Below are 17,343 nucleotides of genomic sequence, written 5' to 3' on the forward strand. Positions count from 1 at the left end.
TTAACCCTTTAAGAGACCCCTTATTGTTAACACTTAACACTTTATTCTGCCCGAGTATTTAGGTGTGTGGTTTTTTTTTTACCTAAGTACTTCGCCTAGAACAAGTTCTGGGTAATTTTATTTCTCTCCTATTATTCTTTAGCAGCCTTGAGTTGCCTTTCCCTGTCCCTGAAACATGCACAGCCTACATTAAATCACATCACAGTGTGTTTTTGACAGCAGCACTGTACACAAGTAAGCCCATTTTGCAAGACAAAGACTCTTCCAGCTGGAAAAATGGAAACTGGAATCCCGTTTGACTGTATGAGACGCCTATGAGGAATCACTATCTAGAGGCCACATAGATTCACTTAGGCTACATCAGTGTTTCTCAACTTTGTCAGGAGCCCTAGTGGTTAGAGTGCAGTACTGCAGGTTACTTCTGCTGACTACTGGCTGCTTGCAATTTGGCGGTTGAAATCTCACCAGGCTCAAGGTTGACTCAGCATTCCGTCCTTCCGGGATGGGTAAAATGAGGACCCAGATTGTTGGGGAATGTACGATGGCTCTGTAAACTTTAGAAAGGGCTGTAATAAGCACCGTGAAGCGGTATATAAGTCTAAGTGCTATTGAAGTTGTGCTATTGAACTCGAGTTGAAGCCCACACAGTTTAAGGTCTCCAGGTTGAAAAATTCAGCTGTGAAACACCCGGTAGACTGCTATCTAACACAAGGTAGTCCTCGACTTGCAACAGTTCATTTAGTGACCATTCAAAGTTATGGGACTGGAAAAAACGTGACTTAGGACCATTTTCCATACTCATGACCATACATCATCCCATGATCAAAATTCAGACGCTTGGCAACTGACTCATATTTATGACGGTGGCAGTGTCCCGGGGTGACAAGCTAAGTCAATGGAGAAGCTGGATTCACTTAACAACCGTGCTGCTCACTGAACAACTGCACTGATTCACTTAAAAGCAGTGTTTCTCAACCTTGACAACTTGAAGATGTCCGGACTTCAACTCCCAGAATTCCCCAGCCAGCAAATGCTGGCTGGGAAATTCTGGGAGTTGAAGTCCGGACATCTTCAAGTTGCCAAGGTTGAGAAACACTGACTTAAAGTATGGCAAGAAAAGTCGTAAAACGGGGCAAAGCTCACTTTAACCCATGCCTTGGGCTCAATTGTGGTCGTAAGTCGAGGACTATCTGTACGGTGTTTCTCAACCTTGGAATTTTAAGGGTATTTTTTTAAAAAAATATGTTTTTGGACTTGATGTTATTGCGGATTCTTTCACACGGGTTGAAAACAATCCGTATCCCTCCAATCAGTGGTGCAATTCAGCCGGTTCTATCCAGTTCGGGTGAACCGATAACGGTGGCCCCGGGAGGCTCCGCCCACCCACCCGGATGTCATCACGCCCCATTTTTTGACTCCCTGCGCCTGCGCGGAAGGTCCTGGGCGCTCACATTTGCGAACCGGTAGCGAAGGTAAGTTGATTTCGCCCCTGCCTCTAATTCGAAGAGAGTGTAGTTTGCCCGCAAAGCTCGAGACGGAGACAGGTCACACGCTCACAAGTTGTCCAAAAACTGCTTTTTAATAAGAGCTCCTTAAATTAAGTCAAGTATCACAACCAGCAGTCTTGGGAACCTGGCTTGGCTTTCTATACCGACCCTCACCCCTTTAGTAGCAGACAAACAAAAAACACGAGCCCCCTCCCCTTCCCTGCCTCTCTTCCCAAACAGTTAAAGGTTTGTTTTTAAAGGCCTTCTTACACATCAGCTCTAGGTGCTACTACTACAACTACGGGGGTTCCATTTTTACGGTTATCACCCACAACACAATGGGGCCTATGTCAAACACCAAAATGAATCGGAAACACTTCTGGTGAATGGTCCAAATGGAATGACCAAGCTGCCTCGGCCATCTCCCCTCCCCGCCCGACCACCCCCCTCCCCAAGTCTACTTCTCAAGTCCATCAGAGAAGCCCAATGGTGGTATTCAGCGTGTGGTGCTGGCACAGCCGGATGCTCTGGCCTTCTTCAAGCTGTCGAGCAGCCGCTTCCTAAAGTATCTCTCGCTGTATCGGAGTCCGGTCAGGTGTCTCAAAGTGGGAGGCACTTGTTCCGGAGTGATGTCCACGTAAACCGGGACGACCTTCACCCCCTTCTGGTGTACGGTGTGGACCAGGTTCCATTCCAAAATGCGCTGGCACCAAAGGTCAGTCATTGAATGGGAGGTCAAGAGGACGATGGCCAGTCGGCTGCTTTGGATGATCTCGTTCACGGAGGCCAGCACCGGCTTCCCGGCCACGTGGTCCTGATGTTCAACATAGCCATGGAAACCGCAGGCGACCAGCATCTCGCGGATAGCGGTGGCAATGGCATCGTCTTCCAGGCAGTACCAGAGGGAGAAATCGTATTGGAACGAAGGAGATGTCATGGCATTAAAAAAAACTTATGGGGGGGGGGAACTGCCCCTTGGGGCAAGTGGTGGTCTTCTCACCCCACCCACCCCACCCCTCCCACAAAGCCCACTTGTCCCAGCCTATCTGTGTGTGTGTGTGTGTGTGTGTGTGAACTCTGTGGAAACTTCCGGTCAGCTTTCCCCAAAGAGAGGTGGTTTTGTTCTGAATGTCTGTGTGAAGGAAACAGAACGAGGGCCAATGGAGCTGCGGAGAACTAAGAGCGACAGTGAACCTAGGGCCAAAACAAGAAAAACAACGCTAACTGCACAACTGGGCATCTCAGCGTGAGCACAGCGAAGAGATCCGGGCCCCTCAAGAGGCTTTGTAGCCGGCGGCTGGCTTGGACACACAATTCACGGAACCGAAAACACAGACAGTGTTGAGGATGTGTAGCGTAGGCATGCTGAAATCACATCACAATGGCGAGTCCTTAGTTTTTTTCCCCCCCCCAAGCACGGCATGGATCCTGCAAGGGGTGTGGGTGGGTGGGGAGGTGGGGGAACGTGGGTCAAACTCGACTGTGGTCACTTCCCGCCCCCCCAAAAAAGTATCTCACAAAGCCCTCTGCTTCATCTCTAAAATGCCCTGCTCCAGGGTGGCTCCGGCTAGTTTCAGCTCCTCGCACTTCTCCTTGAGCAGACTGCAGGCCTTCTGGAGGCGGTGGTTCATCTCCACGTAGGACTGGGTCAGCCGGTAGAGGCGTTCCCTCTTGGCCTCTGGATCTTCATTCTTCGTTGGGGTGGGCAGATCTGGAGGCAGGCCAAATGGGAACCAGGGTGAGGGTGGGGAGCAAAGAGAGAGAGAGACAGAGATAACAATAGAGGAGACTGTAGCTCAGGGTTGAAACGAGAGGCCCTTGGTGCTCTCTCAGCTTGGTTGCTTTCTGGCAGATGTTTCGTTACCGAACTAGGCAACGTCATCAGTGCTTAGTGGGGTGGGGGAGTGGGGTTTGCTCTTGTTTTATACACTAGTGCAGTGTTGGCTCACCTTTTCATCTTCACGCACCACACTCACATGCCCACCCCAGGGGTGGGTTTCTCGCCCCGTTCCAACCGGCTCGGTTGGAACGGGGCCGGCGGCGTCCTCGTGCACGCGCGCAGTGCACGCATGCGTACTAGCGTCTGTGCGATGCTCCAGCTGCTCCTGGAGGATCGCGCAGGCGCTGTATGCGTCCTGCGCATGCGTGGAACCGCAGAACTCGTCAAAACCGGGTAAGAAACGCGGGTGGGCGGGTGGATCCTTCGGCGTTCCCGGAAGTTACTTACTTCCGGGTTCGCCGACCAACCGGTTCGCGGGGACCGCCGCGAACCGCCTGAAACCCACCCCTGGCCCACCCCCACAATGCAATGCTTCCCCACCTCCACACATGCATGTGACACACACACATCCGTGCTCCTCCCACGCATGTACACGATACCACCTGCGTCCCGTTTTGGGCCTAGCATGCTTTCCTGAGGACCAAAAATGGGCTCCGGGATGGGGGGGGACTGTCCCACCCTGCGTATGCCTCTGCGACCACCCCGTCTCCCCTGCACATGCGCACACATCTCCCGCATGCATGGCAGAGACCCCAAAATCATCTGGCCGGCGGGAGGCACGTGCGCAAGCCCGGTGGAGCTGAGCTGGGCGACGGCTCAGATGCCCACAGAGAGGACTCTACGTGCCACATGTGCCATGCGTGCCATAGGTTCACCATCACGGTTCCAGTGACCTGCCCTGTCAGTTTTTGGTGGCAATGGTACTGTAGGTTCTTTGGTTGGGCTATTTACTATTAGCTTGTTTGGCAGTCCCTTGATTGGGGTCCTGTTTCCTTCTTGATTGTGGGTCTGGTGCAGTGGTGGGATTCAGCCGGTTCGCACCTATTCGGGAGAACCGGTTGGTAACTTTCCAGGCAGTTCAGAGAACCGGTTGTTGGAAGAAATCTCCTTTTGTTTTTCCCCACTTTACAGGGCTAATCCTATAAGGAAGGCAGGAAGGAAACATTCTAGCCTCATCTCCGTTGACCTGCTTACAGAAACCGTTTCTCCGGTTAACTCTGATTACATTTTAAGAGCTCAGGCAAAGCGCCCATCGACAGGAGTGACATTGAGTTGGCCACACCCATCCAGTCATGTGACCACTGAGCCCCGCCTACCCAGCTGGCCATTAGGGCAGAGAACCAGTTGTTAAATTATTTGAATCCCACCACTGGTCTGATGTTAGTCTTGGTGTTAATCTCTGCTCTCAACTAGCACTGATGATGTTGTCTAGTTTGGTAATTAGACATTTACAAGAAAACAACCAAGCTCAGAGAGCACCAAGGACTCCTCAAGACAGAAATAAAGCGTGCTACCTTTGCGGAGCACCTACACACCAAGAAGCTTACTACAGTAATAAAAGCATTTACTGGCACCCAGATCCTCCTCGTTTCAATATGACCCATCTAGGCTCAGCTACGAAGAACCGAGTCAGAGATTCCGGAGAATAGTTGGGTTCAGATTCATGTTACAATGCAATCATAACTAATATAAAATTGAAACCTGAAATCTTTCCTTTAGGATTACTACCGTGTTTCCCCCAAAATAAGACAGGCTCTTATTTTCTTTTGCCCCACGAAATATGGCCTTGGGCTTATTATAGGGGAAGGGCTTATTATTTTCTGGGGCAGGTGAGAAGTGAGGCGCGCCTTTTACCTTTCCAGCTCCGTCGCGTTCCTCGCCATTGTGCTCAGGGAAGCCGCTGGTTAAAAAAAAAAACCCTTCTCGCGAGTTCAATCAAAATCCTTGAAGTCGCGAGAAGTTTTTTTTTTTTTTACCAGGGCCTCATGGGCCAACGCTGCCCATCTCCGTGGCACGACAAAACCGCGCTCGACTAAAGCGCGCCCGATTAAACCGCGTCGCTGACGTCATCAATAGGGCGACAACAGCGAGCGCGGAGAAAGAAGGGCGCTTTAAATAGCGCTTTGAAAGCAAGCCGATTCAAGTTAAGGTAAGGGTTAGGTTTAGGGTTAGGTTTAGGTTTAGGGTTAGGTTAACGGTTAGGGTTAGGTTTAGGGTTAGGTTAAGGGTTAGGATTAGGTTTAGGGTTAGGTTAAGGGTTAGGTTTAGGGTTAGGGTTAGGTTAAGGGTTAGGTTTAGGGTTAGGTTTAGGATTAGGTTTAGGGGGGGGTTAGGTTTAGGTTTAGGGGTTAATTTTAGGTTTAGTGTTTACAGCGTGCTTCTGTCTCCGCGCTGTTGTCGCCCTGTGATGACGTCAGCTACGCGGTTTCGTCGAGCGCGCTTTAGTCGAACGCGGTTTTGTGGTGGAACCGCCCATCTCGCCCCAATGGTAAAGGCAGCCTGCCTGGTTCCCTTCCCCGCCATCCCTTTAGCGAGGGGGGCAGGTGCGGGGGGCAGGTGCGGGGGGGGGGGGAAACGAGGCGCGCGTCTTACCTTTCCAGATCCTTTGCGTTCCACGCCCTTTCATCCAGTGAAGAGCCTTGTCAAAAAAAACCTCGCGAGTTGAACTCACAAGGTTTTTTTTACAAGGAGATTCACTGGATAAAAAGGGCGAGGAATACAACACACCTGGAAAGGTAAGAGGCGTGCCTTGCTTCTCCCCTCCCCTAACCTGCCACCTCTTGCTAAAGGGACGGCAGGGAAGGGAACCAGGCAGGCTGCCTTTACCATTGGGGTGTGCGGTGTTTTTTTGTGCGAGAAGGAACAGGTAGGAGGGACCTTCTCTGGGTGCCGTCGACCGGACAATGCCGGCTGGCGGCCCTCCGGGGGAGAGCTTTTTCTGTAGCTGCTTCGGCCCTGTGGAACGATCTACCTGTAGAGATCCGGACCCTTCCCACTCTCTCAGCCTTCTGGCAGGGACCTGGCTGTTCTGGCAGGCTTGGGGCTGTTGATCAAGGTCCAGCCCCACAAAAATGGAACGTTTGGTGTTTTTTTTTTTTTATTGTATCTCTTCTTTATTTTAACTTTTACTTTTATTTTTGTTTCTGTAAGCCGCCCAGAGTCCTACGGGATATAAATTTATTAAATTGCCAATTGGGTGATCGCATTGCTGGCCTGCTGCTGTTTTTGCGCGGGAGGGAAGGGCGGTTCCATCACAAAACCGCGTTCGACTAAACCGCGCTCGACTAAACCGCGTAGCTGACGTCATCAACAGGGCGACAACAGCACGGAGACAGAAGCACGCTGTAAACGCTAAACCTAAAATTAACCCCTAAACCTAAACCTAACCCCCCTAAACCTAATCCTAACCCTTAACCTAACCCTAAACCTAACCCTTAACCTAACCCTAAACCTAATCCTAACCTTTAACCTAACCCTAAACCTAACCCTAACCCTTAACCTAACCCTAAAGCTAACCCTTACCTTAAGTTGAATCGGCTTGCTTTCAAAGCGCTATTTAAAGCGCCCTTCTTTCTCCGCGCTGGCTGTTGTCGCCCTGTTGACGACGTCAGCGACGCGGTTTAATCGGGCGCGGCTTAGTCAAGCGCAGTTTTGACGGGTCACGGGGAAGGGCGGGGGTGGAAGCACTTTGCTTTGCCTGCCGCTGTTTTTGCGTCGATCCCTCTTTTTGCCCCACAAGCTGTACCGGTAGGTGGTACAGTGGTAATGGCGGGGACCGGTTGCGCATGGGCTTAAATAGCTTATTTTTGGGGGAGGGCTTATTATGGCGCATGCTCTGAAAAGCCCGATTGGGCTTATTAGCAGGGCATGTCTTATTTTCGGGGAAACACGGTAGGTAAGATTTCCCCTGAAAAATCTCCCTAAAAGATTTGGAACTTTATCATTGTATATGTTGGCCGCAGCGAGATTTTTATATGCACACAAATGGAAAGATAGGAAAATTTGGGATTGTGCTGAAATGGATAGATTAACCTTAAAAATTACTCAAAATATTATAGGACATGGAATAAATTTTATGAATGGGATAGAGAGAAGAGGTGGAAATGAGAGGGAAGTTGACGATGTCAATAATTGTTATAATGGAAAATAAAGATGCTATTGAATTATGGATATAATACGGAAAAATTGTAAATAGGCTAATGTAAGTAGAAATTTAGTTAAAGCTCATTTTCTTTTCTCTTTTTTTCCCATTGGTTGTATTATTATAATTACTGTAAATATATTTCTGTTATAATTCTTAGCTTGTTAAGTATGTTAAGATTTGCTATTGATTTTTCTTTGGCTTTGCTTTATTTGTAAATGTTACCCTGACATGGCACTCTCTTTTCAATGAAGTATTTAAAAGACTAAAAAAGAGCAAAGAAATGGAAAGGTAGATCAATCCCACACCACTAAAAATGGATGGAAAAGATGAAGCTAGCAAAAATAGAAAAATTCCCATTTCCTATTAGAGAAAAGAACATATCCAGCTTTGTTTCTACCTGGAAACCACTTCTGGACTTTGTACTCAAGACAGGAAAAAAAAGGAACTCTCGATTTTGCTGATTAGTAGAAATGGCTGGTATAGAAATGGCTAATAATTTTCTTTTTTTTTGTAAAAGTAAAAAGTTGAGGCTGTAATTCCATTCTGTACTTTACTATGCTGAAAAAAGTTGGAAGTCAAAGATCTTTTCCCCCCTTTTCTACTGTATCTACATCTTTCTTTCCCCTTTCTTCCCTTTTTCCTATCATCCTCATTTCTGTTTTATATTAAGATAATTGTAATAAAACATTAAAAGTTTTGGAGAACTGTAGTTCCCCAAAAGAAACTTATTTAATTTCCAGCTGGATTCAATTTAAGACAACTTTCTTAATTTCAAGTAGAGTAGAATAGAATAAAATAGAATAGAATATATAAAATAGAATGGAATGAAGAGTAGAGTAGAGTAGAATAGAATAGAATTTTGGAATGAAGATTAGAATAGAATAGAATATTGGAATGAAGAATAGAGCAGAGCAGAATAGAATAGAATAGAATATTGGAATGAAGAATAGAGTAGAGTAGAGTAGAATAGAACAGAGTTGGAAGGCACCTTGGAGGTCATCTAGTCCAACCCTCTGCTTAGGCAAGAAATCCTACACCACTTCAGACAAAGGGTTATCCAACATCATCTTACAAACTTCCAGTGTTGGAGCATCCACAACTTATGGAGGCAAGTCGTTCCACTGATTAATTGTTCTCACTGTCAGGAAATTCCTCCTCAGTTCTCAGTTGCTTCTCTCCTTGATTAGTTTCCACTGTTTCACCAGCATTTCCAATCAGCCCCAGCACCTGGATCCCACCCCCTGAAAAACCAGGTTTTTGAAGCATTTCTGAAGACCCACAGGGTCAATGCAGTGGTGGGTTACAACCGGAACTATCCTTAGTTCTCAGTTGCTTCTCTCCTTAATTAGTTTTCACCCATTGCTTCTTGCCCTACTCGCAGATGCTTTGGAGAATAATAAAAGCTGAGCTTCATCCAAAACTATGAGAATTACATTTCTTCTAGAATGGCTAAACATTTCACTTTCAAGCAAAGTATATTAGGATCAACCCAGCAGCTTCAACAGGGCTGGAAACCACAGAATGCTAAAGCCACACTGACACTCAATCCACAGTGTATTTACTTGGGTCACAGAGATGGGGAACTATGGCCCCTTTATGACTTGTGGACTTCAACTCCCAGAATTCCTCAGCCAGTATGATTGAAGTCCACAAGTCATAAAAGGGCCATTGTCCCCTACCCCTGACTTAGGATTCATTTAAAAAGTCATAGAGGAGAGGCTGCAGTTAACACTAAACTGAGTGGTTCTGCTTTAGGCCCAGTACTCTTCAACATCTTCATCAATGATTTGGATGAGGGAATAAATGGGGAACTCATCAAATTTGCAGATGACACCAAGCTGGCAGGAATAGCCAACACTCCAGAAGACAGGCTTAAGATACAGAAGGATCTGGACAAACGTGAACATTGGACACTATCTAATAAAATGAAATTCAGTGGTGAAAAGAGTAAGGTTCTACATTTAGGCAACAAAAACGAAACACACAGGTACAGTATAGGTGGTACCTTGTTCAATAGTAGTAACTGTGAAAGGGATCTTGGAGTCCTAGTGGACAACCATTTAAATAGGAGCCAGCCGTGTGCAGCAGCTGCCAAAAAAGCCAACGCAGTTATAGGCTACATAAACAGAGGGATAGAATCAAGATCACATGAAGTGTTAACACCACTTTATAAGGCCTTAGTAAGGCCACACTTGGAATACGGCATTCAGTTTTGGTCGCCACAATGTAGAAAAAATGTGGAGACTCTAGAAAGAGTGCAGAGAAGAGCAACAAAGAGGATTAGGGGACTGGAGACTAAAACATATGAAGAACGGTTGCAGGAACTGGGTATGTCTAGTTTAATGAAAAGAAGGACTAGGGGAGACATGATAGCAGTCTTCCAATATCTCAGAGGCTGCCACAAAGAAGAGGGAGCCAAGCTATTCTCCAAAGCACCTGAGGACAGAACAAGAAGCAATGGGTGGAAACTAATCAATGAGAGAAGCAACTTAGAACTGAGGAGAAATTTCCTGACAGTTAGAACAGTTAATCAGTGGAACAATTTGCCTCCAGAAGTTGTGAATGTTCCAACACTGGAAGTCTTTAAGAAGATGTTGGATAGCCATTTGTCTGGAACGGTCTAGGGTTTCCTGCCTAGGCAGGGAGTTGGACTAGAAGACCTCCAAGGTCCCTTCCAACTCTGCTATTGTATTATATTATTGTATTGGTTCACACATCATGCTGAGCTGGGAAACTCTTTCATGGGCCTGGCTTATTATTTTGTGTGAGCCAGTCATTTGGATTCAGGAACCAGGTTTTGTGGCTTAGCACTGTCTATAAACTCAAAAGGATGTTTCTAATCTGCTGGGTGGGTGAGCAAACTGGACGCGGCTTCCTACCATCCAAAGACCAGCATAGCCTAAATTTTTCACCAACCTTTCCATTTGGTGGGGTTGAAGGGGACTTTGGAACCCTAATTCGCCTCCCCCAAATTGGCAGGTCTTTTGGGGATGATGGTGTAACAGAAACTCCCAGGCCTGAACATACATCTCTCCTCACTCGTCTTGTAAAGGTTCCCCTTGCACATATGTGATAGTTGTTCCCAACTCTAGGGGGCAGTGCTCATCTTTGTTTCCAAGCTGAAGAGCCAGCACTGTCCAAAGACATCTCTGTGGTCATGTGGCCAGCATAACTAAACGCCGAAGGTGCACGGAATGCTGTTACCTTCCCACCAAAGGTGGTCCCTATTTTTCTACTTGCATTTTTTACATGCTTTCGAATTGCTAGAATGGCAAAACCTGTGACGAGTAACGGGAGCTCACTCCGTTATGCTGTGCTAGGGATTCGAACTGCCAAACTGCCGACCTTTCGATCGACAAGCTCAGCGTCTTAGCCACTGAGCCACCGCGTCCCTGTGACACTGGTCTATATGCCGTTTCAAATTTAAAAAAAAAACCCTGGGGTAACCTGGTCCCTTCCTTGCGTTTTCTTTCGTGGCACGACAAAACCGCGCTCGACTAAAGCGCGCCCGATTAAACCGCGTCGCTGACGTCATCAACAGGGCGACAACAGCGAGCGCGGAGAAAGAAGGGCGCTTTAAATAGCGCTTTGAAAGCAAGCCGATTCAAGTTAAGGTAAGGGTTAGGTTTAGGGTTAGGTTTAGGGTTAGGTTAAGGGTTAGGGTTAGGGTTAGGTTAAGGGTTAGGGTTAGGTTTAGGGTTATGGTTAGGGTTAGGTTAAGGGTTAGGGTTAGGGTTAGGGTTAGGTTAAGGGTTAGGTTTAGGGTTAGGTTTAGGGTTAGGTTAAGGGTTAGGGTTAGGGTTAGGTTTAGGGTTAGGTTAAGGGTTAGGGTTAGGGTTAGGATTAGGGTTATGGTTAGGGTTAGGTTAAGGGTTAGGGTTAGGGTTAGGTTTAGGGTTAGGATTAGGTTTAGCGTTAAGTTAAGGGTTAGGTTTAGGGTTAGGTTTAGGATTAGGGTTAGGGGGGTTAGGTTTAGGTTTAGGGGTTAATTTTAGGTTTAGCGTTTACAGCGTGCTTTTTTCTCCGCGCTGTTGTCGCGCTGTGATGACGTCAGCTACGCGGTTTCGTCGAGCGCCCTTTAGTCGAACGCGGTTTTGTGGTGGAACCGTTTTCTTTGCCATCCAAAGTGCAGAAGACAACATATATGGGCCAGGTTCTTCATACCTTCGTTGGGCTCCACCAGGAGGACAAAAACGGGGTCGTTGGGCTGGGTACGCTGGACATCTTCAAGAATCTGTTTCTGTGCTGGGGGGCTCAGGGCGTGTGGGAAGTACCACCCGTTTCTTGGCCTTTGAGGTCATTGCTTGGAAACAGGTGCCAGAGGGCACTGGAACGACAGAAGAGTTTGGAGAGAGAAACAAAAGGGTTGGATCTTTGTTCTGATCAAGCTTGGAGAGAGAAATGGACCGACTCTCCAGGTAGTCCTCAACTTACAACTACTCATTTAGTGACTGACGTTACAACGGCGCCGGAGAGCGACTTAAAACCGGCACAGGTAGTCCTCAACTTACGACCGCAACGGAGACCAAAATTTATGCTGCTAAGTGAAGGATTTGCTAGTTGAGTTCTCCCCCATTTTATGGTGGGTTTTTCTTTGGTCGCGGTTCTTAAGTGAATCGTCGCAGCTGTTAAGTTAGTAACCCAGTTGTTAAGTGGACCTGGTCCCCCCCCCCCCCCAATCGACTTTGCTTGTTTGAAGGTAGGCAATGTCTGATCACCTGACCTTGGGACACTGCAAAGGTCATAAATGTGAACCAGTCACCATGCGTCTGAATTTTCATCACGTGATCAAATGCTGCAATGGGCAGAAGCGTTGTCACTTTTTTCAATGCTGTTGTATCTTTGAACGGTCATTAAACGAACTGTTGTAAGCTGGGGACTACCTGTACTTCCCATTACAACCACTACAGCATTCCCACGGTCAAAATTTGAATGTTTGGCAATTGGTATGTATTTATTGACAGTTGCCTTGTCCCCAGCTCACATGCTCAACATTTTCGACCTTCCCAATCGGTTTCCAACAAGCAGTCAATGGGGGAAATCAGACTCGCTTAATGGCCGGGTTATTTAATGACTGAAAGTGATCTGCTGGTCCCAATAGGTGTTGTAAGTCGAGGACTACCTGTCCACGTGAAAAGGAACTCCAACCTTAAATTACAAGCAGTTCAAGCTGAAGAAAACTGTTTTTTTAATTCCTCTGTATGAACTTGCAACCTGAACATACTTTACAGCAGTTCCAAGAATTAGCTCCACACCCATTTGCACCACTCAGGTGACCCCGAGGACGCAGATAAATCTCCAAGCGGCCTCAACAACTGTCTAAAAGGATGCAAATGTCCAGCTGTGTGCAAGGAATCCCAATAACCTTCCCTTCCCCACCATCCAGTCAGAGCTGAAGAAACTTCCTGGATGAGAAGCGAAACTCCTTCAAAGAAAAACGAAGAAAGTCCAGTTGTCTCTTGGGAAAAAATAAAGCACCTTTGGGACCACCGTGATCTGGAAGACTGAGAATCCCCGCAGCATACAAATTTGCATTCTCAAGTTTTATTTCTTTTTTTTAAAAAAAATAGGTAAATAAATAAACCTTCCTCTTCAAAAAAAAACAAAAAACCTTTATATAACGCACAGAGACAAGCTTGGTGCATTGGTTAAGGCATCAGACTTAAAAATTAGGGAGACTGCGAGTTCTAATCCTGCCTCAGGCACAAAGCCAGCTGGGGGGATTTTGCGCTGGTCGGCCCCCTTTCCCTCAGCCTAAGGAGTAGGAGGCAAGGGGAAACCTATTTCCAAATATGTTCTCCATACGCTCCCACACACAAAAGCAGCATTTTGAGCCCGAGGAAGACGCTCTGATCAAATCACTCGCCGACGGGCCCTAATCGCCATCATTGGAAAGAATAAACACCCTAAGTGAGTCAGACCAGCTCAAAACATACTTTGCACAGGTGTGGGGCGAGGAAGGGCTCCTGCAATTTAAAAAAGGGAAGCTGGGCCGTGGGCCGTGGGGGAATGTTGATGTTTCCAAAATGGCACCTGCCATGTGTTTTTTGTTTAAAAAAAATAAGTTACATAAGTCACATTGAAGAAGAAGAAGGACTAGCTGCAGAAATCTGCCTTTACAAATGTACCTATTTTGCAGCAGAACGTAAGACATCTGAACGGGAAAAAAAAACGTGAATTCAGCTACCAAATCTGGATTTATTATTTGTTTTACTCTACATATGGACAGGCTTCGTTTTCCTTTCTGGGGGATAAAAACCCATGCAGATAATTCCTTGTGGTTTTCTGCAACTAGAAAGCAACTTAACTATATGTCCTTAAATAGTGAAATGAACAGACTAAAACAATTTCAATTTAAACAGAAAGGCAACCTAATGTTTTCCCCATATAACATCTTTTTTAAATAGATGGTAGGTGCCATCTTAAAAACACCAGCATCCTCCCTCCTGCTTATCTGCATTAACACAGAACAGAATGTTGCTTTTAAAATAACAATTACTTTAATCCACCAAAAGATTTTTTTTAAAAAAAATGCTTCCAGAAGGGACTGTTATTGCTGTAACTCCACTCTGTTTCCAAACATGATTTTTTACAGCAGGAGATATAACACTATCTTCTATGAAACCCATGTTTTAAACATCGCTTCTATCACCTTTTTCCCCCTTTTAAATTAGGGAAAAAAAGAAGAAATGGAATAACATACACAACCTTTTGACTATAAGCGCTAGAAGCTATTCATTTGAAAGCATGGTTTTCGCTTTCCAAAAAAAACAATAGTTTTATTACATGGCAAACTGTGCCTGATTTTATTTAATTGTAGGTAAGGAGGGAAACATAATAAAGAGTTTTTTTTTAAAAAGGTGCTTGCTTCATTATCAGCCAGCTTCAGGATATACACACAAATCTATCCCCCAGAATCACACTTTTGAAATGCAGTGGCCAACCGCTGAAAATCAAAAGCATTGTGATGCATTTAAAAAAAAAGAAATTAAAACAAATGAAGATGCATTATTCTTCCGATAAGCTGAAACCAGGTAATTTTTAGGTAATAGTTCCTTCTATCATCAAAAAGCCCCCCCCCCCCAAAAACCCTAATGTGCCCAAGCAGAAAAAGCTACTGCACCATCACACCCCTTGCAGTCCTCTGAAGCCAACAAAACCCTGTAAAAATAAAAAAAATAAAATCCCAGTTCCTGTTTATGTTTTGAAATCACCTGTTTTGTAACGCACTCTGCCTGCTGCAAGTTAAAAGCATATTGCCCCACAGAAGTAATAAATTAAAACCTGAAGCTTTAAAAAAATAATAATCTAGAGTTGTTCAAAGAAAAGTCCTATAATTTCTACGGGAATTTTAGGTATTCAGTCATCTGTGCACTCGCTCCTTTTAAAAAAAAAAGACCCTATAAAATACAACCACTAGGCTTTTCAACCCAAAGTCCCAGGGCATCCAACATCACAAATTATCTCAGTTAATCCAAGTTCTCCTCCACCTACCAAGAATAGTTTGCTTCCATCTCAGCTTTGTCTCCATTCAGCACCTCCCTCCACTTCCACAAGGCTAGAAACCACAATCAAAACATCCCTCGTTTGTCAATGCAGGAGTGGGAACCAAGGAGCAGTTAAATTTAATAATCTTGGTCCCTCAGATTATATCCAAGCGCTCTCTTCTCTCTCTCACACACACAACCATCCGAATGTTCCTGTGAAACTGCAGTCCTGTCTGCAGGTGCAAAGATGTCGTTGTGCAAAAGGGGGGGGGATGCATTTAGAGGATGAAAGGCTTTTTTGGAAGGGGTGGGGGCAGCAGAAGACTCTGATGCTGTGAAATTCTGGGGTTTTTTTTTTCCGCTTCGCTGGTTTAAAAAAGCCCTCATTCCTGTAGTGAGCAGGAAGGACAGCCCATGAATCCCAACCACGTTCCAGAATGTTCACTACTGGCTCTGCAGTCCCTTTCGCCAAAGGATGGCTATGCAAGATGCATGCAGGGAAAAAAAAAGGAGGATGGGGAAGAGGGTTTTTGACACAGAATACACCCGTTCTGCAGATACCACACCCACTCGATTGCAAGCACAGATACACACACCCTCAGAGCCTCAATTCTACCCTCCAGCAGTCATGCCATAGACCTCTTTCCCTGATCCATCATCTTCTTGGACCCTTCAGTTTCCTTCCCCTGGCACATTACTCCCCCTCACCCAGCCCCAGCCCTCTGTAATAACAACCTGCTTCATCCCCTTCCTCCATTTCTACCAGCAAGCAGAGTTTGCATCAAAACCTTCCCTCTCAATGCCTTGCAGTGTGCATTGGGGGGTGGGGGGGTTGTTTGATGCACATTTCCTTCCGGCCTGGCTGAATTTCCCCTTTTTCTTTCCTTCTCATCCTCCTTTCTTTTCCCCTACCTCTACTCCCCCCCCCATGCTAAACTATCTAGGACAGCAACACACCCCACCTGATTCAAGCCCCCTCCCTCCTCCTGGAAGGCTCCTTGCACCTGTCCAGCCCTTCCCCCACTCCAGGTGTCTCTATCAAGGGTCACCTTCTCCTTCAGACCTGCTCCCTTCTGCTCCTCTGGAAGGATCCTGGAGCCCTCCCCATAACCAGATCCTCCCACTCCCCTCCACTGACAGACTCCAGTTCTTCCTGCTCAATAAGCAACAACCCACCCACCGACCATATTCTCACCACCCACCTTCCAAGACAGCTCTACTCCTGGCTGGCTCCCCCTGGGAGACCCTCGCTCTCTCCCCCCTCCCCTTAGTTCCTCCCAAGCTCCAGCTCCCCCAATGCCCAGCCTACACACGCCCTACCTACCCCAAACCCCGTATTCAGCCCCTCTTTAGCAACAGACCAGGATCTCTTTCTCTTCACACGAGACGGAGCATTTCCTCCAAGTCCCCCCCTCCCCAATTCCCCTTCTCCAAGAAGAGCCCCCCCCCCCAAGAGGACCCACAGCCTCTTTCCTGCACAACGCCCCCCCCTCCAGATCAGGCTCCCCTAAACTTCCTCTATATTTACAGACACCCCCCTAACCTTTACCCCTCCCCAAATAACCCCCCCCCTTTTCTCTTCTCACCTGCTCTCTCTCCTCCTCTCCACCACCTGATTCCCTCCCTCCTTCCCTTTCCCAAGCCACGCCCCCGCAGCAGGCCACGCCTACCATTCTCCCCCTTTTCTGCTTTCGGATCGCCCACTTCCGGTTTCCGTGCTAACGTGGCACATGTGCTTTTGGGGCAGGGGAAGCGCTCTAGACACCACCACGATTGCTCTCTATGATTGTTTCTTGCTGATTTGCAAGATCTCGAGCAAGATTGATCCCTATCATTGTTTCTTGTTGATTGGCAGGAAAAGGTGAAAAGAAATGCAGGAGAAAACAAACAGGGCAAGTCCTGCATTATTTCGTTCCTTCGCTATGCAAAGGCGTGGTTGCCTGCGAAAGACCGAAATGTGAATTTAATACTCCCCCCCCCCCCCGTTAGGTTGGGTCGAGTGTAATGAAGAAAATAGGTTTTTTGATTGGTACTTTATTCCTTTTTTATTATTAGTTTTTTATTTAGCATAGGACAGCTACAGACGTTGTGCAATCACTGAAATGCCACACTAATATAAGTCATTGTACATAGAATAGAAATTTAAGAGCAATAAGTGGAAAATATTGCTAATTATAACCAATTTCATTGTATACATGATGTACAATGACAATAAAGGCTATACTATACAATGAAAGGAGGTTCGTTAGCAAGTGATAAGAATGTAAGAAAAATTGAGAGACGGTGAATTCAAAATTAAGAGAAGGAGAGGCAGTTTTCTCTAGTGGTTAAGGCATCAGACTAGAAACTTTAACTTCTAGCCCTGCCTTAGGGATGAAAACTGGCTGGATGACTTCGTCCAATTGGTCCAGAAGACACTGAATTCTAGTTCTGCCTTAGGCATAA

At 46.4% G+C, this 17,343-nt stretch overlaps 1 protein-coding gene across 1 annotated transcript; it reads right to left on the reverse strand.

The window, feature by feature from the left end:
* Positions 1 to 1,558: 1,558 nt before the first annotated feature.
* CUNH19orf25 (chromosome unknown C19orf25 homolog) lies at positions 1,559 to 15,578 on the reverse strand. The gene is given in 4 exon segments (XM_014074131.2): positions 1,559 to 3,198; positions 11,576 to 11,648; positions 11,650 to 11,738; positions 14,906 to 15,578. Coding segments are annotated over 4 exon segments (396 nt in total). The 5' UTR covers positions 14,943 to 15,578; the 3' UTR covers positions 1,559 to 3,001.
* Between the last annotated feature and the right edge of the window lie 1,765 nt (positions 15,579 to 17,343).

This window comes from Thamnophis sirtalis, unplaced genomic scaffold (genome assembly GCF_051295495.1).
Source record: "Thamnophis sirtalis isolate CommonGarterSnake01/CBP01778 unplaced genomic scaffold, rThaSir2_p1.2 scaffold_1, whole genome shotgun sequence".
Taxonomy (NCBI): Eukaryota; Metazoa; Chordata; class Lepidosauria; order Squamata; family Natricidae; genus Thamnophis; species Thamnophis sirtalis.